We start from the raw sequence: 21563 nt of genomic DNA on the forward strand, positions 1-21563 counted from the left end.
GTCCGAGTTCTTGCAGAAAGAAACGCAGTCGTGGCTGGGCACTGTAGATCTTGAGGCAGGCAAGGTAGTGAGTGATAACGGAAGGAATTTCATGGCTGCCATCTCCCTTTCCCAACTGAAACACATTCCTTGCCTGGCTCACACCTTAAACCTGGTGGTGCAGTGCTTCCTGAAAAGTTATCCGGGGTTATCCGACCTGCTCCTCAAAGTGCGTGGACTTTGCTCACATATCCGCCGTTCGCCCGTACACTCCAGCCGTATGCAGACCTATCAGCGTTCTTTGAACCTTCCCCAGCATCGCCTAATCATAGACGTTGCAACAAGGTGGAACTCAACACTGCACATGCTTCAGAGACTGTGCGAACAGAGGCGGGCTGTTATGTTTTTGTGGGAGGATACACATACACGGGCTGGCAGTAGGATGGCAGACATGGAGTTGTCAGGTGTGCAGTGGTCGAAGATTCAAGACATGTGTCAAGTCCTTCAGTGTTTTGAGGAATGCACACGGCTGGTTAGTGCAGACAACGCCATAATAAGCATGAGCATCCCCCTAATGCGTCTGCTGATGCAAAGTTTGACGCACATAAAGGATCAGGCGTCTGCAGCTGAGGAAGAGGAAAACCTTGATGACAGTCAGCCATTGTCTGGCCAGGGCAGTGTACAGGACGAGGTAGCGGGCGAAGAAGAGGAGGAGGAGGACGAGGAGGATGATGGGGATGATGATATTTTTAATGAGGAAGCTTTTCCGGGGCCACTGGAAATTGTTGGCGCGGCAAGGCCGGGTTCTGGTTTTTGGAGGGACACAAGTGACGTGGATTTGCCTGAAACTGCCCCTCAACCAAGCACAACTGCAGATTTGAGAACTGGAACTTTGGCCCACATGGCGGATTATGCCTTACGTATCCTCAAAAGGGACACACGCATTACTAAAATGATGAACGATGACGATTACTGGTTGGCCTGCCTCCTTGATCCTCGCTATAAAGGCAAATTGCAAAATATAATGCCACATGACAACTTGGAAATAATATTAGCAACCAAACAATCAACTCTTGTTAACCGTTTGCTTCTGGCATTCCCTGCACACAGCGCCCGTGATCGTTCTCACACGAGCTGCAGGGGCCAGCAGACCAGAGGTGTTAGAGGGGCAGAAATCAGAAGTGGCGTTGGCCAGGGGGGTTTTCTGACCAGGTTGTGGAGTGATTTTGCTATGACCGCAGACAGGACAGGTACTGCAGCATCAATTCAAAGTGACAGGAGACAACATTTGTCCAGTATGGTTACAAACTATTTTTCATCCCTTATCGACGTTCTCCCTCAACCGTCATTCCCATTTGATTACTGGGCATCCAAATTAGACACCTGGCCAGAATTGGCAGAATATGCATTGCAGGAGCTTGCTTGCCCGGCAGCTAGTGTCCTATCAGAAAGAGTATTCAGTGCTGCAGGTTCAATACTAACAGAAAAAAGGACTCGTCTGGCTACCCAAAATGTAGATGATCTAACCTTCATTAAAATGAACCACAACTGGATTTCGAAATCTTTTGCCCCACCTTGCCCGGCTGACACCTAGCTTTCCTATGAAAAGGTCTTGCCTGTGGACTATTATGAATGACTTTTCCAATATCGTAATTTGCTGCACCTGATTGTCCAGCATACGACATGTTTACACCTCCCTAAATGGCCAAACTCCCCACACGGGGCCGTGGTATCGCCACTTGGCGCCAGCACCCGTGAGAGTGCTGTTTTTTTTCTGAAGAGGTGGGTGTGCCTGCTTTTGGTCGACGGCACTGCCACTGGGTCCCTCATAGTACAATAAAGTGTCTCTGGCGGTGGTGGTGCGCACCCAACGTCAGACACACCGTTGTAATATGAGGGGCCCTGGGCCTGTACCGCCGGCCACAAGACAGTTCCCCCCCCCAGCTCAAACAGTGCTCTACCACTTGCAAAATTATCTCTCACAGCTCCACCAATGTTTAGTCTATGCGCTGACATCCTTCAATGCCTGGCACTGACATTACCATTGTATTGACATTTTTGTTATGTTAGGCCTTCGAAGCCTGTCTGCGGTCCCTCCTTCCACTAGGCCTCCACTGACCATTGTACTGCTGCCCGTGTACCCCTGGAACCAATTTTAAATTGCCAACAGCCCAATTTTGTTATGTTAGGCCTTCGAAGCCTGTCTGCAGTCCCTTATTTCTACTACTACTACACTGACCAGACCACTGCTGCCCGTGTACCCCTGGAACCAATTTTAAATTGCCAACAGCCCTATTTTTTTATGTTAGGCCTTCGAAGCCTGTCTGCGGTCCCTCCTTGCACTAGGCCTCCACTGACCACACCACTGCTGCCCGTGTACCCACGGAACCAATTTAAAATTGCCTACAGCCATGTGTTATTATGTTAGGCCTTCGATGCCTGTCTGCGGTCACTCCTTCCACTAGGCCTCCACTGACCACACCACTGCTGCCCGTGTACCCCTGGAACCAAGTTAAAATTGCCTACAGCCAGCCCAATTTTTTTATTTTAGGCCTTCGATGCCTGTCTGCGGTCCGTTCTTTCTACTACTACTACACTGACCAGGCCACTGCTGCCCGTGTTCCCCTGGAACCAATTTAAAATTGCCAACAGCAATGTGTTATTATGTTAGGCCTTCGATGCCTGTCTGCGGTCACTCCTTCCACTAGGCCTCCACTGACCACACCACTGCTGCCCGTGTACCCCTGGAACCAATTTAAAATTGCCTACAGCCAGCCCAATTTTTTTATTTTAGGCCTTCGATGCCTGTCTGCGGTCCGTTCTTTCTACTACTACTACACTGACCAGGCCACTGCTGCCCGTGTTCCCCCGGAACCAATTTAAAATTGCCAACAGCAATGTGTTATTATGTTAGGCCTTCGATGCCTGTCTGCGGTCACTCCTTCCACTAGGCCTCCACTGACCACACCACTGCTGCCCGTGTACCCCTGGAACCAATTTAAAATTGCCTACAGCCAGCCCAATTTTTTTATTTTAGGCCTTCGATGCCTGTCTGCGGTCCGTTCTGTCTACTACTACTACACTGACCAGGCCACTGCTGCCCGTGTTCCCCTGGAACCAATTTAAAATTGCCAACAGCAATGTGTTATTATGTTAGGCCTTCGATGCCTGTCTGCGGTCACTCCTTCCACTAGGCCTCCACTGACCACACCACTGCTGCCCGTGTACCCCTGGAACCAATTTAACATTGCCTACAGCCATCTGTTATTATGTTAGGCCTTCGAAGCGTGTCTGCGGTCCTTCCTTCCAATAGTTCTCCACTGACCAGACCAATGCTGGCCGTGTACCCCTGGAACCCAGCTGAAAGTGCATGTAGCCTCCTTTTTTTCTTTGTTTTATATTTAGAAAGCTCAGATGAACTACGCTGTGCAACGGTTCAAGCTACCCAGTCGACATTTCTTTTGCGAGAAAAGCCATCCCAGCCCTCCACCGGCATGAAAAAGTCTGCATTGTCATAGCACTCAGGCAATCAAACAGTAGAAAGGTGCACCTGACAAGAGACGCATGGACCAGTAGGCATGTCCACAAAAAGTTACGTGTCCATTACGGCGCACTGGGTTAATGTGTTGGATGCATGGTCCACAGGGGACAGCCTACAAAGTCTGTCTGCAGTCCCTAATTCCAATTTTCCTCCGCTGACCACACCACTGCTGCCCGTGTACCCCTGGAACCAATTTTATAGTGTCTACAGCCTAATTTTGTTATGTTAGGCCTACTACGCCTGTCTGCGGTCCCTCCTTCCAATACTCGTCCACTGACCACACCACTGCTGCCCGTGGACCCCTGGAACCTATTTTTAATTGCATAGAGCATCCTTTTTTTAATAGTAGGCGTACAAAGTCTGTCTGCGGTCCACTATTGAAATTGTCCTCCACTGCCCAGAGCACTGCTGCTTGTGTACCCCTGTAACTTTTTTAAGCTGCAGTGAGCCACATTTTTGGGTTAAGTCCTACTACCTGTGTCTGTCTGCGCCACTCAATTCAGCTGTGTTCCTTTGAAAAAAGCTGAGCGTCAATAGTCTTGTTTTCAGCCTCTAGGAATTTGAAAACTGCATTGGGGGTACAACTTTGGTAGGGCCTACTAACGGTGTCTGCCTCCCCAAGGTGTGCCCCAGGTTTCCTCGCCATTGCTTCGATCTTAATGCTCTCGTTTAGTAGTTGTTGGAAACTACACTGCATTAGGCCTACAAATTGGGTATGGGGTGTAGAGAGATGGTGTGTTCCACTCCAAGGTGTTCCCCAGGTTTCCTCTCCATTGCTTCGATCTTCATGCTCTCGTTTAGTAGTTGTTGGAAACTACACTGCATTAGGCCTACAAATTGGGTATGAGGTGTAGAGAGATGGTGTGTTCCACTCCAAGGTGTTCTCCAGGTTGCCTTTCCTGAGCTTCGATCTTCCGGCTCTCGTTTAGTAGTTCTTGGAAACTACACTGCATTAGGCCTACAAATTGGGTATGGGGTGTAGAGAGATGGTGTGCTCCACTCCAAGGTGTTCCCCAGGTTTCGTCCACATTGCTTCGGTCTTCCGACTCTCGTTTAGTAGTTGTAGAAAACTACACTGCATTAGGCCTACAAATTGGGTATGGGGTGTAGAGAGATGGTGTGTTCCACTCCAAGGTGTTCCCCAGGTTTCCTCGCCATTGCTTCAATCTTAATGCTCTCGTTTAGTAGTTGTTGGAAACTACACTGCATTAGGCCTACAAATTGGGTATGGGATGTAGAGAGATGGTGTGTTCCACTCCAAGCTGTTCCCCAGGTTTCCTCTCCATTGCTTCGATCTTCATGCTCTCGTTTAGTAGTTGTTGGAAACTACACTGCATTAGGCCTACAAATTGGGTACAGGGTGTAGAGAGGTGGTGTGTTCCACTCCAAGGTGTTCCCCAGGTTTCCTCTCCATTGCTTCGATCTTCATGCTCTCGTTTAGTAGTTGTTGGAAACTACGCTGCATTAGGCCTACAAATTGGGTATGGGGTGTAGAGAGATGGTGTGTTCCACTCCAAGGTGTTCTCCAGGTTGCCTTTCCTGAGCTTCGATCTTCCGGCTCTCGTTTAGTAGTTCTTGGAAACTACACTGCATTAGGCCTACAAATTGGGTATGGGGTGTAGAGAGATGGTGTGTTCCACTCCAAGGTGTTCCCCAGGTTTCCTCGCCAATGCTTCGATCTTCATGCTCTTGTTTAGTAGTCGTTGGAAACTACACTGCATTAGGCCTACAAATTGGGTATGGGGTGTAGAGAGATGGTGTCTTCCACTCCAAGGTGTTCCCCAGGTTTCCTCGCCAATGCTTCGATCTTCATGCTCTCGTTTAGTAGTTGTTGGAAACTACACTGCATTAGGCCTACAAATTGGGTATGGGGTGTAGAGAGATGGTGTGTTCCACTCCAAGGTGTTCCCCAGGTTTCCTCGCCAATGCTTCGATCTGCATGCTCTCGTTTAGTAGTTGTTGGAAACTACACTGCATTAGGCCTACAAATTGGGTATGGGGTGTAGAGAGATGGTGTGTTCCACTCCAAGGTGTTCTACAGGTTGCCTTTCCTGAGCTTCGATCTTCCGGCTCTCGTTTAGTAGTTGTTGGAAACTACCCTGCATTAGGCCTACAAATTGGGTATGGGGTGTAGAGAGATGGTGTGTTACACTCCAAGGTGTTCTCCAGGTTGCCTTTCCTGAACTTCTATCTTCAGGCTCTCATTAAATTGTGGTTAAATGGAACAACTGCATTTGGCGTACTAGTTGGTTTGGGGCCTACTATCGGTGTCTGCCACTCCTTGCTGTTCTCCTGGTTTCCTGTCCTGAAATTCCATTTTCAGGCTCTCGTTAAGTAGTTGTTAATGTTAGACTGCATTTGGCCTACTAGTTGGGTTGGGGCCTACTATCGGTGTCTGCCACTCCTTGCTGTTCTCCTCCACTGAACAAAGCTGTGCCGCCTGTTTACTACGGTTGCCAATTTTGAACTGCATTTCGACTACTTACTGATTTGGGCCTACTCTCTGTGTCAGCCTCTCATTCCAGTTGTCCTCCACTGCAATGCCCCCTGGTTAGTCCTGTGTTACCAATTTTGAACTGCATTTAACCAACTTTATTCTTTGGGCCTATATCTGTGTTTCCTCCTCACCCTGCCCATTGCCTAGCCAGTGATAGACACAGCAAGATTGTGACCCTGCTGAAAGTCAGGTTCCTCTTCCCGCATACCATACCACCTTACACGGGGACAAAGAGGAAGGTGCAGATGAAAGTGCAGGTTCCTTCATCAGGTGGGGGGAGGAATACTAGTTGGCGACGTCACTGGCACAGGGCCTCTCATAGTACGCAAAAGTGTTGCTGCCGGTGGGAGGCGCCCCCGCCGTGCAAACACACCGCTGTACTTTGAGGGGCCCTGTGCCAGTGCCAATGCCAACGAGTGGGCCCCCCCTGCTTGCTCAGGATCACAGCACTTGCAAAGTTGAAATACTTACCTCTCCCTGCTCCACTGCCGTGACGTGGTCCAGATTTACTGGGCCCACTAATTACTTGAACCAGCCCTACCCCCCACAACTTTAGCCAAATGACCCCCAATTTCAAATGCCTTCCAATTATTATAAGGTAAATTACGATTGACAAGCTTCTGTAACAAGAATGGATGTTTTTGCCATTAAAATGGGCAGTGTAGGTGTTTTCCTGGCCTCCACTCACTGCCGACTATGCTCCCCCATTGACTTGCATTGGGTTTCGTGTTTCGGGCGATACCTGACTTTTCGCCATAATCGGCCGATTCCACTCGACTCGACTTCTAAAATAGTCGGGTTTCGCGAAACACGACTCGACTCTAAAAAGGTCAAGGTCGCTCAACCCTAAGCCAAAGTACATGTTATGTGACGGGATATAAATTTCAGCATTAAAAGTAAACTAAAGTGTGAAGGTACCTGGAAGATTAGTTCAATACAGTAATGAGTTTAGAAAAGAGGTTGAAAGGAAAAGCTCTGATAATAGTTACACTATTTATTAAAGTATGTATCACATTAAGAAAAATTATTTTGTTTCTAGGTATTTTTAACAAATTCTGTGATGTAATATAATATTATGTAATTTACAGTTGCAATCAAAATTATTCATCACTCACTGAAGTTTAGATTTATTAGCAAAATTTGCAAACTTTCTGCTGTTTGCAATTAAATAAGCAAGAAGAATTTCTACACCTCAAAACAACTAAGATAACAAATTGTTTCTTCAAATTCAACACAAAATGCTGGCAATAACTCAGGAAAGAAATATATCTTGGTACCGTGTTAGCCAGTAGATAGAAAAATATTTAGAATTGAGAGTCCTCAGTGGTTGATACCTTTTAATGGCCAACTGAAAAGATGGTAATAAATTGCAAGCTTTCGAGACTACATACGTCTCTTCATCAGGCAAAGACTAAAACAAATTCTGAAGAATCACATATTTATGCACAACATAGAACTTCAGAATTTGTTTTAGTCTTTGCCTGATGAAGAGACGTATGTAGTCTCGAAAGCTTGCAATTTATTACCATCTTTTCAGTCGGCAATAACTCATGCAGTCTTAGAATTATTCATCCTCTTCATTATGCACAGCCAGCTTCTGGCAGCATTCATGAAAAATCTTAGCTCATTTCTCATGGGCAATGGCCTCCAGATCACTATTATTCTTGAGTTTGCATGCTGAAACTGCTTTCTTTAATTCCCACCAGGTGTTTTATTTTGTGCAAATTAGGTGACTATGACTGCCACTCCAATATCTTCCAGGACTTCTTCTGAAATCATACCTCTGGTCGATTTTGAGATATGTTTAATATCATTGTCCTATTGAAGTGTCCAATGATGCCCACATTTTAGCTTCTGCAGAGAAGGCATGATGTTTTCTTCTAGGATGTCCTAATACCTGATGGAATCCATCTTGTCTGCCACACAATGCAGGTTTCCAGTGTCAGAGGAAGCAAAGCTGCCCCAGAGCATCACCTATCCACCACCATGCTTCACTGTAGGCAGGGTGTTATTTTCAGCATATGCTGCATTCTTCCTCCTTCAGTCAAACTGCTATTCTATATACCTGAAAAGTTCCACTTTTGTTTTTGAAAATCTCTAACTGCTGCTATAAATCTTGTGTCAAACCTTTGGCAGTCACTTAAGGTTTTTTGACCACCCGCATTCTCAGAAATCTGGTGGCATCCGTGTGACAGCTTCCTCTTTCCTCCACATCCAAGTAGTGCAGTCATTGTCCCTTTAACCTTGTGAACTATGCTTCCAACTGTATCTCTAGGAACATTTAATGCCTTTACTATCATTTTGTATCACTTTCCTTGTTTGTGCAAAACAATGACCTCGTGTCTTAACTTTTTGTACCATTAAAACACAAGGATATTAGTGAACTGAAGGGTCTTTGTGAACTGAAGGCCATTGCCCGTGAGGAATTCATGAATCGCTGCCAGAAGCGGCTATCTGACTATGCATCACGTTTGCTGCAAGTGACAATAGTAAAATTGTGTTCTACTAAGTACTAGAGATGCTTATCATGAAACTGTTGAATAACTCTGAGAGTGAAGTAGTCAGTAAAACTGAAATTTTGTTCTGAAATTGTGGAATCTACTTATGTTAGTCATGTTGAGCAACTTAAATTGTTCTTGTTTGATTAGTTTATTGCAAACATCAGAACGTTTATAAATTTTGTTAATGAACAGAATTTATATTGCAGGTGAATCATTTTGATTGCAAGTTGCAACTGTAACAGCCTAGGAAATACACAACACCTTAACTTTACAACTTTATTCTGATAGATTATGAAAGTCGACAATGTGGAAGATTACAGGTGATCACAATAACAGAGCAGGAATTTGGTTTAATAAAAGTACATGTTAGTGGTTTGGAGTTGAGCCATACAGTCATCATTATTTCCTTCTACATTCTGCAATTCTGTGTTCTGGTCTTTGACACTTGGAATCTTTGTTTCATGCAAAGCTTTATGCAGTATTTGAGACTTTCACTTTAAAGCACGTAATAACAAATTTAACGTATCACTGCATAAGCTCAACATAATTAGCAGGGAAGAGCCCACGGTGTCCTCTGCAGCATCCACTCCACCAGCCCTCATCAATCATCTCAATATCTGTGATAAGGTCCTGAGGTTGAAATGAGATCTCATCGTCTCCACCTATGAAGCACAAGCCAATATATTTATTCAATCTGCAATCACTTGAAATATATTCTTAGAAATGTCTTAAATTCCACAAGTCTATTTTGTTATTATACATATCTGCAGTTTGCATGTTAGTCACACTTAAAAGTTTCAGATCACCAAACAAATTTAATTATTATTTAAATTAAGGTCTTTATTATTAAGGGAAAAGAAATCCAAATCCACAGATCCCTGTGTGAAAAAGTGATTGTACCCTAAACCTAATAACTGGTTGGGCAACCCTTATCAGCAACAACAGCAATTAAGTGTTTGCGATAACTGGCAATGAGCCTTTTACAATGCTTTGGAGGAATTTTGGCCTACTCATCTTTGCAAAAGAGCTGTAATTCAGGCACATTTGAGGGTTTCCGAGCATGAACCACCTTTTTAAGGTCATGCCACACATCTCATCTCATGTTTTTTTTAAGCCATTTAGAGGTGGACTTGCTGTGGTGTTTTGGATCATTGTAGTGCTGCATAAAACAAGTGCACTTCAGCTTGAGGTCACAAACAGATGGCTGAACATTCTCCTTCAGGATTTTTTGGTAGACAGTAGAATTCATGGTTCCATTTACCACAGCAAGTCTTCTATGTAATCAATCAGCATAACAGCCCCAGACCATCACACTACCACACCATATTTTACTGTTGGTATGATGTTCCCTTTCTGAAATGCTGTGTTACTTCTATGTCAGATGTAACGGGACATACACCTTCCAAAAAGTTCAAGTTTTGTCTTATCAGTCTACAGAGTATTCCCCAAAAAGTCTTCGGGATCATCAAGATGTTTTCTGACAAAACTGAGGCAAGCCTTTATGTTCTTATTTCTAAGCAGTGGTTATCATCTTGGAACTCTGCCATGCAGACCATTTTTGCCTAGTCTCTTTCTTATGATGGAGTCATGAATACTGACCATAACTGAGGCAAGTGAGGCCTGCAGGTTTTTGGATGTTGTTGTGGGGTCTTTTGTGACCTCTTGGATGAGTCGGCACTGCGCTCTTGGGGTATTATTGGTCTGCCAACCATTCCTGGTTCACTGGAGTCCCAAAGCTTTAGAAATGGCTTTACAACCTTATCTAGACTGATAGATTTCAATTACTTTGTTTCTCCCTCTGTTCGGGGGGGGGGGGGGGGAAGTTCCATCAGGGGAGAGGGGAAATTCAGAAACAGTGTCTCATATGGTTTCCTGCTGTGACAAGAAATACCCAGTTCAAAAGCAATCTTTCATGTGGGTTCCAGCAGTGGGAAGCAATGCCCAATGAGCTGACTTATTGTTTAAAAAAGACCCTGTCTGGGGAGAAAAGACACTGCTTCTGAATCCTCCTCCCCCCGATGAACCCCTCGAGCGGAGGGAGAAACGCATTTGGAGGCTTTATAACTTTTGGGAGGCTGCATAATTGTTATGAGTAATGCTTGTATAGGACCATACTAGGGTACTATTCTTGTTAGGGTGGCAGCAATGCAGGGGCATGACATGGAGTATTAGGAAGCAATAACTCCCCCCCTTTATTTTTGACTATCCCTCAAAGGTGAAATATAGGGAATATTTATTCTTCCTTTCCTACTTGAAGCACCACATTCATTTGGGACTCTGAGGAATAACGGAAAGCGACATTGGTGAGACTGAACCATTTTCTATTTTTGAGCACGGTTTAAATTGAGCACTGGAACTTTAAAGGGAATATGTCACCTCAAATTGACGGCCTATGTAAATGCCCTGTGTTCGGGCAGATGGGCGGTGTTTCGTCTTCTTTCCTCCATCCCATCCTTCTGCGCTGTCCGTAATATTTTCAGGAATTTGAGTAGGTGTCCTCCATAGTTTGCACGTGTGCAATGCAATCTTGCCTCGCGCATGCGCAGTATGCTTTGCCCATCTGCGAGCAAAGCCGAAAAGCATTACTGCAGATGCACCGGCGCACTATGTCCCGGATCACAGCGAAATACTTCTGGGACATAGTGCGCCTGTAATGCTTTTTTGTAATGCATGCGCAGTAATGCTTTTCGGCTTTGCCCGCAGATAGGCAAAGCATACTGCGCATGCCTGAGGCAAGATTGCATTGCGCACGCGAGAACTATGGAGGACACCTACACCGCCCATCTGACCGAACACAGGACATTTACATAGCCCGCCAATTTGAGGTGACAGATTCCTTTTAAATATGGTATTGTCTGTTTGTATGTATATATTGGTTCATTACCTTTTAGGTGATTTTTAAAAGTTATGATTTAGAATTTTTGCCCGGCCCTGCTGTAATTTCCCGACAGGTATATTTAGTAGTAAATCTGTCATGTTAAAAGGAGTCACATTTGGTATGTCTATTAATCAATATTGAATGGTATGCATCTGCATCTGTTTTATTTGCAGACACATACTGGCAATTGTAAGGAAACAGGTGTAAATAGAGCATGAAGTAAACTGTAAAATTAATCCAGGATATTTCATAGTACTTTATAGTTAGTTGCACTGTTTTCTATTAAATAATATGAGTAACACTACTCGATTCAACAAATTATCCCTTGTGACCTTGATTGCATAGTAAAAACGTAATCCTGAGATCTCGCTAAACCTACTGCGACCATCTGGTGGATATGCTGCTTATTTAAAGGGAACCTGTCACCTGAATTTGGCGGGACCAGTTTTCGGTCATATGGGCGGAGTTTTTGGGAAAGTCACCATTGACATATACACTAGCGATATAAAACCTGGCAATCAAGGTCACTGACTAGAAATGCAGAATAATGCATCATGTAAAAATGCTAAATGCACTTTAAACTGGTTGTTACTTCTGCATGGTACTGTAATGGTGTGAGATGAGGTTCTTTACAGAAGTACCAATCTTACTGAGTAAGAAGATTATCCAAATGAATGACTACTGAGTTTGATTAAAGTGGAGACATGTACAGTGGAATCACAGAAGGCTCAGCTGACAGTCTATAATGTGTGTGGAGGCTCCAATTTCCCCCTACAAATAATGATCAGGGAAATAATGTTAGACAAATTGAATTTAACATCTTACCCCTTTTGTAGTCCCAGAGAACACCCACTGCCCGAGAAATCTAGCAGCAGCTTTCTCCACTCTTTCTGTTAAAAACACATGAATGTTCGGCTGCACTGAAAGTGCCTGTGGATTTTGGGGTGGGTGTTTTTGGACTCCATGTAAGGACCAAATAATTGAATAATGAACGGCAGAGCAAGACATCGATTCAAGTATAATCCAGTATGAGCTACACTGTACAGACTGGTCTAAGATCATCAGTGGCCCCTCATGATTATCTCTTTAACAATAACTTATTAATCGCACTTGTGATATTTCTCAAAAAATGCAAAGGCAGCTTACCTCCTTCATAATCATACAACGCCACTGCAGTGATTCCTGAGGCTCTTGTTTGACCAGATGGTTTATAAGGTTCTGAAAACAGAAACATCTAAATTAGCACTTACCATATTGCATGATTTCAAGTCCCTGGGCCCCAATGCAAAATATATAACAAGACCCCCATCTACCATGTGTCATATGCAATACTGGTCAATGATTATGTGGCAGAGGGACTTTTGTAACTCTTCAGGTATTAGCATCTGTGACTGATAAATCTTTAACCCCTATAGCTATGTCTTAAAATTGTTGGGCCCCAATGCAAAATATATGGCAATACCCCAATCCCTCAATGTGAAATTTACAATACTAATATCTTTTTGCATGGCAGTGGGGCCCTTGCACCCTTACTGGGCTCCAGAGCCCAGCTGCGATTGCTCATGCAGCTATGCCCATGTTTCCAACTTTCTTATTTAAGCTATGTTCAATGTTTCCCTGAAAATAAAACATGTTATTTTTTTGGTCCGAAAAATGCTCTAGGGCTTATTTTCAGGGGATACCTTTTATTTTTCCATGAACAACAATCCACGTTTATTCTTTAACAAAATATCAACATTGTGACAGAGTCACTGGTGAAGTGATGGAGGGGAGATTTGTGTCACTGTAAATGATGGCATCAGTGATGTGAAACCAGAATAGTTACCTCCAGCACACTACGTGTTGGGACGGTTTATTGAAAGTTTTATTATAGGCTGGTTTTAGTGGACATTCATAGAGCAGGAGGGAGAATGTCCACGTATCTCTATCTGCAGTGTACTGACAGGACCTTGTGATGTCACAGTCATGTGATCAGTCAAGTGGTTGAGGAGTCACATGGTCTGGCCTTAAATAGCTGAACTTCAGGGTTAGTCAGGGTTGTTGAGGACCTGGAGAGAAGTGCACGAAGTGCTACCGTTCTCTGTTGTTTTGCTGGTTTGCCCAGAGGGCCGTGTTTATTTTTGTGCTTTAAACCTTGGTTTATGCTGTACTAAATAAACCAAGTGCATCTTTAAAGGCGCAGTGTTCAATTTACTACCTCTGTGTGCAGCCGAGTGTGCCGATCTACATAATTATATATATATATATATATATGTAACACCCCAGGTTCCTGGTTGTTACAGTGGCATTGCTTTCCTCACAGGGATAGTGATGTCACACTTGGAATCGAGGAAGGATCTCTTTTAGCAGGTGATCACAAGCATGCAACATGTTCATACTCCAGGCCAGAAGGGGGAGCTCTGATCCAGCTTGTGAGTGGCTGCCCTATATATATTCTGGTCTGGAGGGGAAGTTAGTCAGTGAGTGAGAGGAAAGGGGCCGTACAGACGAGAGGATCTGAAGCTCCAGTGAGGAAAGTGAGGGGCCGTGCAGCCACAAGGGTGCTACAGCTCCTGGAAAGAGAGAGAAAGGAAAGCAGAACAGATTGTAGAGAGCGTGAAGGAGAAAAGAAGCACAGGTGAAGTGAAGAGCTGGGATGAAGCTGTGACTGAGCTTCTTCCATGCTAAAGTGCATGAAACCGGTAGCTGTAAGACCGAGGTTGGGCAGTACTCTACGTCTTACAGCAGAAACCGGCGGGACAGCAGATTGCAAGTTACCTGTCCACCATACACTTGAAGACACAGTAACACATAGAGCCTGGGTCGTGATAGAGATCCTGTAAAAAGGCTCGAGTTACCTGTCATACAGGTAAGAATGCAGACACCCCCAGAAAGAATCGCACTTTCTAGGCCCTAAACAATAGAGTTGGCAAATGGCTTGGTGAATGAGTTCTCACATAGAAATCTGCATCGCTGTCAGGTCTCACTGTATTTCACCGTGGTTGGCACACCTGCTGTCCGGAAGCAGTATCTTTCTCATGAAGCTGGTGAGAGCAGAGTGATACTGGGACCTGATCTGTGTGTGACAGCTGCAATGCAGTTGGAACAACGAGGGACCTGGCAGCGATGTAGATCTCTGTGTGAGACCCCATCCAACATCGGCACTTGCCAGCTGTAATTTTTTTAGGGTCTGGTGAGTGTAATTTTTTGGGGGGTCTATGCTTTCTTTTATGGGTGTCTGCTTTCTTTAATTAAGGGTCCTACTGTAGTCTTTAACTTTTTTTTTAGCTGCCTGATGAAGCTTCACACGGAACATGCGTTGGGGTACTGGGCAGTGTGGCCTGATCACATAATGGCACATGGTTTGTATAGATCTATCTCTTGTTTTGCTTAGATATCTCTATAGGGGGACATACCTGTACCAAGGGTTAACCTGAGTGATATGGGACAGAATGCTAATCTTTGTCCGGTTAAAACAGTCTATACAGACCCCTGAAGCTAGTTAGATATTGATTATGTCTGATGGGCTAAAATTGTGTATATGCTAAATATAAGCTTCTGGATAATTATATATATGAGAGATTTTCCATATCTTTATACTTTGTGATACTTGATATATGTATTACTAATGTGCTTGTAATATTTTATAACCACACTGCCCTCTACCTCTGTTTTAAATTATTTTTTTTTATGGGGTTTATTTTATGTACTTTTGGTAGTCTTGTGTCTGATGATTTAATTAAGATTGAGATTATACCGTATATTAGCTTCATTTGTTATATATTATTTATTGTACTGCTTGGTGGTAATAAGCTGGACATGTTTCTTTTTGGGGGGTCTGCTTTCTTTAATTAAGGGTCCTGCTATATTCTTTAACTTTTTTTTTGCTGCTCTTATTTTTGGAGTAGGGAGCATATTTCAAGCCTACTCCACAAAGACCAAAAATTCCTGCTAGCGCTTATTTTCGGGGAAACATTGTATCAACAAGAACTATAATTCTAGGCTGCCTATAAGCCCACCAGTATTGTTCATATTGACTTCAACCACTCTTACCCTCCTTTGGTAATTCTTCATACAAAGTATCATTTTGAACATTAGGGGGGTCCATGACTTCATAATCTTCAGTTTCTTCCTCTTCTAGCCTTGGTGGAGGATCTGGAATGTCCTCATACTCTTCGTCTGAAGCATGGTGTGGCACAGAAATATCTTCATAGGTCTCATCCTGTTTAGATATTTCATCTGGAGTGGGTACATTAGTCTTCATCATAGCAGGGAGTCTGGGTGGAAGTACTGGAGGGGCCTCATATTCAGAATCCAGAACTGGAGGAGACTCATATTCAGCATATTCAGAATCAAGAACTGGAGGGGCCTCATATTCAGAATCCAAATTTGGAGGAGCCTCATATTCAGAATCAGGAACTGGATGGGCCTCATATTCACAATCCAAATCTGGAGGAGCCTCATATTCACAATCCAACTCTGGAGGAGCCTCATATTCAGCATATTCAGAATCTACTGATATCTAAATAATACATAGTTGTAATAAATTAATTAAAAAGGCTCATAGGGTTCACTTTTAATCTTTAAGTCTACAAGCAGATACTTACTTTTTTTTCGGGAGTTTGTGGAGTCACAGAAATACGAGGAACTGGGACAGGGACTGGCTGCTTCTGAGACAGATCAATATCTGAGCTTTGTCGACTCTGCAAAAAGAGGGGATTATATTAATTTACACACATACCCAACACGGTGCTCAGTGTCTACTGGATGAAAGGCTGCATGGTTGCATCATGCAGCCATGTAGCCTGCCATCTAGATGTAGCAGGGCTGGACCAGTCATGTGACAAATGGATTGAAAGGTGAGAAATATTGTTGTTGCATAGCCTTTGCTGGTTATTAATTATAGGGGGACCCCACATCATTTTTTGAGGGGTCCCTCATTTTAATAGCCAGTTACTAATTATACAGCTGTGAGCTAATATTAATAGCCTGGGAAGCTCCATGGGTATTACCCCCTTCCCAGGCTATAGACATGGGCCCCCAGCCATCGGCTTTACCTCTTTTGGTTACGAAAATTGCGTGGGAGCAGACGCCATTTTTTCCCCAAAATAATATTTTATTAATTAAATACATGTGCAGTCATTTTCACACACACACTGTACTAATTTTATGCGTCACTGACATCTATATATCTACCTATTCTATTTGTATTTACTGTATGTAATCTATCTCTTCTATCCTGTTGGCTCCTGCAGTGATTTTCCAGTACACCGCAGATGAATTGCCAGCTTTTCTTCTGTCTATCTATGTAATATATACAGTATAAACATATAGGAATTGCCGGCTTTCCAAAGGACACCGGTGAGTAAAAATCGGACAGCACTTGCTGTGTGATTTTTTTTCACGCACCCATAGGCTTGCATTGGCGACTCTCGGCTAAGTCTCGGCGACAATCGCAGCATGCTCGGATTTTACATTGACGCTGAATACGCCTGAAAAAATAAACGGTGATGTGAGCTGCCCCATAGGTTAACACTGGGCCAAGTGGTATGCAATGTTTTCTCGCATAGCACTCGCCCGTATTCTACGGTAGTGTAACTCCGGCCTTATTTGTTCATTTAAAATGCATTTTGTTTTATCAGTGGTTATTTTGTCTACGAGTTAAGAATAGTGATGAGACATGCAGATGCGCGGGAACTCGACCATATTAGCACATGAGAATGCTCGAATAACACCTTATCCAAGTATGTTCGCTCATCACTAGTTAAGAGTCTTTGCACACTGACTATATGAGAGAACCATGTTTGGATAGTAGCCTGGAGAATTTCATTTTTTTCTCACCTCCTTCTTTGCTTGTGCATCTCTCTCCATCTTGTCTTTCTTCTGTCTCCTGGTTCTCTCTTCCTCTGCTTTTTGACGATTTTCCTCCTCTGCTACCTTAGCCATATTCTCAAAACGAGATCTTAGGTTCTGAGCTCCACTCGTCACTGAAAGTATTTTATTCAAAGCAAGCGTTCGGTATTAAAAAGTTGAATCTAATGGAATTTTTCACACATTACATTTTTGTGCTATCTGTTATTTTTTGTGGATAAGTAACAGCTCCACTACATTGAATGTGTCTTGTCAGATTTACTTTTTTTTGTCTACAAAATAAAATCCAGAGACATATCCTATTTTGATCCATGTTGTGGGATCAAAAAAATGGATAGCACATGGATGTTATCTGAGTATCCTATGCTATTAGGCAGGAGAAGGTAAGAATTTTTTTTCATAGGAAAAAAAATGAATTGAACAATGATTGTATAAATTAACATACAGACCAAAAGCTGATCCAGCTTGATATAAAAAACACAGACCATTTTTCACATTTGAGATAAAAAAAAATTGTGAATTGTCCTAAGCCATAGAAATGAGAAAGGATCACATTGCATCTCAGATAATCATTTCCTTCCATTTTTAGAATTTACTCTTTACAATTCTACATTTGTATGTGTTTTTACTGAAGCGTGTAGTTGCAGTGTATACTAGGAATGTTTTTGTAAAACAGGTTGGCCATACACAGAGATAACCAACATAAAGTGCACAGAATTAAGATAATCACAATATGAATAATAAATATATTCCTTTTATTGAATACAAGTTAAAAACATGTAAAAGCAAACACAATAGACTAAAATGGCATACACAGAGAAAATAAAACACTCAACAGGAAACTGTCACGCTCCACCAAGGAGCCAAACGGCGCATGGTAAGACTGATGGGAAGGGAAGCACTGCAAGTGGGGAAACATTAGAAGGACACCCCTAAATCTTGCCTTGCACAACCCTGAGCTCCTTGAAGTTCCTAGACAGGTTCTTTTACCCCATGTGGCGATCATGTTCTTATCCCTGCCTTGTCCTAAGCATGGCTCTGGCTAGTGAGTGGGGCAGAAGGGACACTAGCCCTGCTCTATAATACAGACACAGAGGGAAACAGACAAGGGTAAAAGAAAACAGCAATCAGTCAAAGCACATCCAGACTAAGGAATGGTATATGAAGGGAGAGGTACACCAAAGAGTGAGATAAGGAGAAACATAATGCCAAGCAAACTTGCAAACAGCAATCTCCAGAAACGAATCCTAAACGGTTTCTCATTCCTCGGCTCACAGCTCCAAACCAATTCCAAGGTATAGCAAGCTATCACTGGCAACTACCCAAACTAAGAGGTGAAAACTTTTACCAGAGGAGAGTGGAAAAAATCAGAACAACTGAGATAACTCAGGACAAAAGCTTTAGGAGACAAGCAGTAACGTTTAACCCTTGCAACCAACAAACAAGGGAAATCTACATAGCTAACTGGAAAGCAAAGCGGATCCAACCAGTGCAGGTGTGCATGTAGCCAAATGCTGTAATCTTCTGACCCATGAAACAGAGGAAGACACTCTCTGTCACGATAGAAACTTAAAAATCACAACCAATGTGTTTGTGAGCTTTGAAACCAGTACTCATTAACAAATAATGAAATATAGAAGGATTGCTAATGATAGTTTGTCATATTAAATGACAAATAACATTACTTTAATCTTAAATCATGCTAGAAGTCAATGGGGAACTATATTAATGCAGCATTCCAGGTAAACCTTTCTTCAAAATCTCCTGGAGGGCTACATAAGTCATTAATTGAGATGAGGAATGACTGTGCTGACAACTCCCCACCTAAGATGGTCAATCAGACTTACAGAGGTCCTCATCACTTATTCTTTTTTATAAACTAACCTTTGGGCTCTACTGGATGGAATGAAAAGCGGATTCAATAGAATGTAGAATAAGTACTGTAAGTATTTTATTGTTAAAAATTTCTCAAAAGGTAACATAGTAACATAGTAACATAGTTAGTAAGGCCGAAAAAAGACATTTGTCCATCCAGTTCAGCCTATATTCCATCATAATAAATCCCCAGATCTACGTCCTTCTACAGACCTAATAATTGCTGTTGCGTTAGTATGCAATAAGGTTTGCATACTACATATTAGGTAAATCATGCATGGACTCATTAGCTCCCATTCCATGACTTTTTGTTGTTTTTACCTGTAACTTTAATTTTGTTCTGTTGAGTAATGCTGTTCATCCTGTTGGATCCACGTTTCATTCCACCTGGACTTCCTCAACCAGTAATGCCATAACCCAGTATTTAACTCCAGACTTTTGAGTTGATACCCAGGCATCACAAGCTCTCCTGAGCAGCTTCTACAGCTGGTTCCTCGTGCACTCAGATCTACACCATATGCTGACCCCCATCGTCATGCCTCCTCACTGATCAAACTCCTAAGATGAGCAGTTTTCCAGTGGATATCCACTAGCCTGGGTTACAAACCCATGTTGATGTTATTGTATCAGGAGGCGCCATGTTTTCTTTTTTCTTTTCAGCCCTATTACTATTTCTGTCATGTCTCATTTCACAAGTGTTCTTGAGATACTGAAATATCAATATTTCAGTGAAAGTTTTAGCCTGAGTAAGGCACATATGGTAGTAATGACTTGTACATACAGTATGTACAACACTCACTTGCTTCCAGAGGCTGTGTTTTCTCATAGACAGAGCTGGGTGATTCAATCTCACCAAAACCTGAAGCAGACTGTAAAATAGGAATCAGAATGGCTTAATGTTATACATTACATGGTACTGCATTGATTCTGTGGGCATATATTTAAATTATATTTTTTAAATTTAGGGTTTGTATAAAATGTAAATGATGTCACAGAAAAAAGCTGAATGATAGGTTAGCCAACCGTATTAAATGGTTAGATTTTGTAGAGTATCACGCTTTTACCTTGTCCACACGGTCAGTCTGCACACCATACCGACCGCCAAACCCTTTTGCATGGTCTGCAATAATTAAAATAATTGAGTGAGTCAAGATATATAAATATAGTAAAATTAAAGATTGGGCTATAGAAACAGAGGGCATACACCATGTTCCAAATTATTATGCAAATTAGATTTAAGTGTCTTAAAGATTTAATTGTTTTGTTTTTCAAGTAAACTCATGGATGGTATTGTATTTCAGGGCTCAATGGATCACTGAAATCAATCTTAAACACATGTGATAATTAGTTTTCCAGGTGATTCTAATTAAAGGAAAACTACTTAAAAATGATGTTCGACATTATTAAGCAGGCCACAGTTTTCAAGTAAGATGGGAAAGAAAAAGGATCTCTCTGCTGCTGAAAAGCATTAAATAGTGCAATGCCTTGGTCAAGGGATGAATAAATTAGATATTTCACAAAAACTTAAGTGTGATCGCCATGCTGTTAACAGATTTGTGGCTGAATCTGAGCACAGATGTGTTCGTGCTGATAAAGGCATAATGAGGAAGGTTTCTGCCAGGCAAGTTCATCAGATTAAGAGAGCAGCTGCTAAAAAGCCATTACAAACCAGCAAACAGATATTTAAAGCTGCTGGTGCCTCTGGAGTCCCTTGAACCTCAAGGTGTAGGATTCGCTTGCTTTGGTTCATAAATCTGCTCTTCGGCCACCCCTAAACAGTGTTCACAAGCAGAAATGGTTGCAGTGGGCCCAGACATACATGAAGACTAATTTTGAAACAGTCTTGTTTTCTGATGAGCGTCGAGCAACCCTGGATGGTCAAGATGGATGGAGTAGAGGATGGTTGGTGGATGGCCATCATGTCCCAACAAAGCTGGAACGTCAGCAAGGAGGTGGAGGAGTCATGTTTTGGGCCGGAATCATGGGGAAACAGCTGGTAGGGCCCTTTAAGGTTCCTGAAGGTGTGAAAATGACCTCTGCAAGGTATATAGAGTTTCTGACTAACAACTTTCTTCCATGGTATAAAAAGCAGAAACGTGCTTCAGGAGCAAAATCATCTTCATGCATGACAATGCACCATCTCATGCTGCAAAGAATACCTCTGAGTCATTGGCTGCTATGGGCATAATAGGAGATAAACTCATGGTGTGGCCACCATCTTCCCCTGACCTCAACCCTATAGAGAACCTTTGGAGTATCATCAAGCAAAAGAGCTATGAGGGTGGGAGGCAGTTCACATCAAAACAGCAGCTCTGGGAGGCTATTCTGACTTCATGCAAAGAAATACAAGCAGAAACTCCCCAAAAACCCACAAGCTCAATGGATGCAAGAATTGTGAAGGTGATATCAAAGAATGGTTCCTATGTTAACATGTAACTTGGC

At 42.8% G+C, this 21563-nt stretch overlaps 1 protein-coding gene across 2 annotated transcripts in view; it reads right to left on the reverse strand.

Annotated features, from left to right (window-relative positions):
- Window positions 1–8780: 8780 nt before the first annotated feature.
- The window catches only part of LOC138676320 (hematopoietic lineage cell-specific protein-like), a 60669-nt gene continuing 47886 nt past the window's right edge, over window positions 8781–21563 (reverse strand). For both annotated transcript variants that reach the window (XM_069765503.1, XM_069765504.1), the window contains exons 10-16: window positions 20186–20241; window positions 19921–19990; window positions 17217–17362; window positions 15983–16078; window positions 15429–15897; window positions 12543–12614; window positions 8781–9180 (exon numbers count right to left, since the gene is read on the reverse strand). In XM_069765503.1, coding sequence (XP_069621604.1) covers window positions 9044–9180; window positions 12543–12614; window positions 15429–15897; window positions 15983–16078; window positions 17217–17362; window positions 19921–19990; window positions 20186–20241 — 1046 coding nt within the window. In that variant the 3' untranslated portion in view covers window positions 8781–9043. The remainder of the gene's footprint in view (window positions 9181–12542; window positions 12615–15428; window positions 15898–15982; window positions 16079–17216; window positions 17363–19920; window positions 19991–20185; window positions 20242–21563) is intronic.

This window comes from Ranitomeya imitator, chromosome 4 (genome assembly GCF_032444005.1).
Source record: "Ranitomeya imitator isolate aRanImi1 chromosome 4, aRanImi1.pri, whole genome shotgun sequence".
Classification (NCBI taxonomy): Eukaryota; Metazoa; Chordata; class Amphibia; order Anura; family Dendrobatidae; genus Ranitomeya; species Ranitomeya imitator.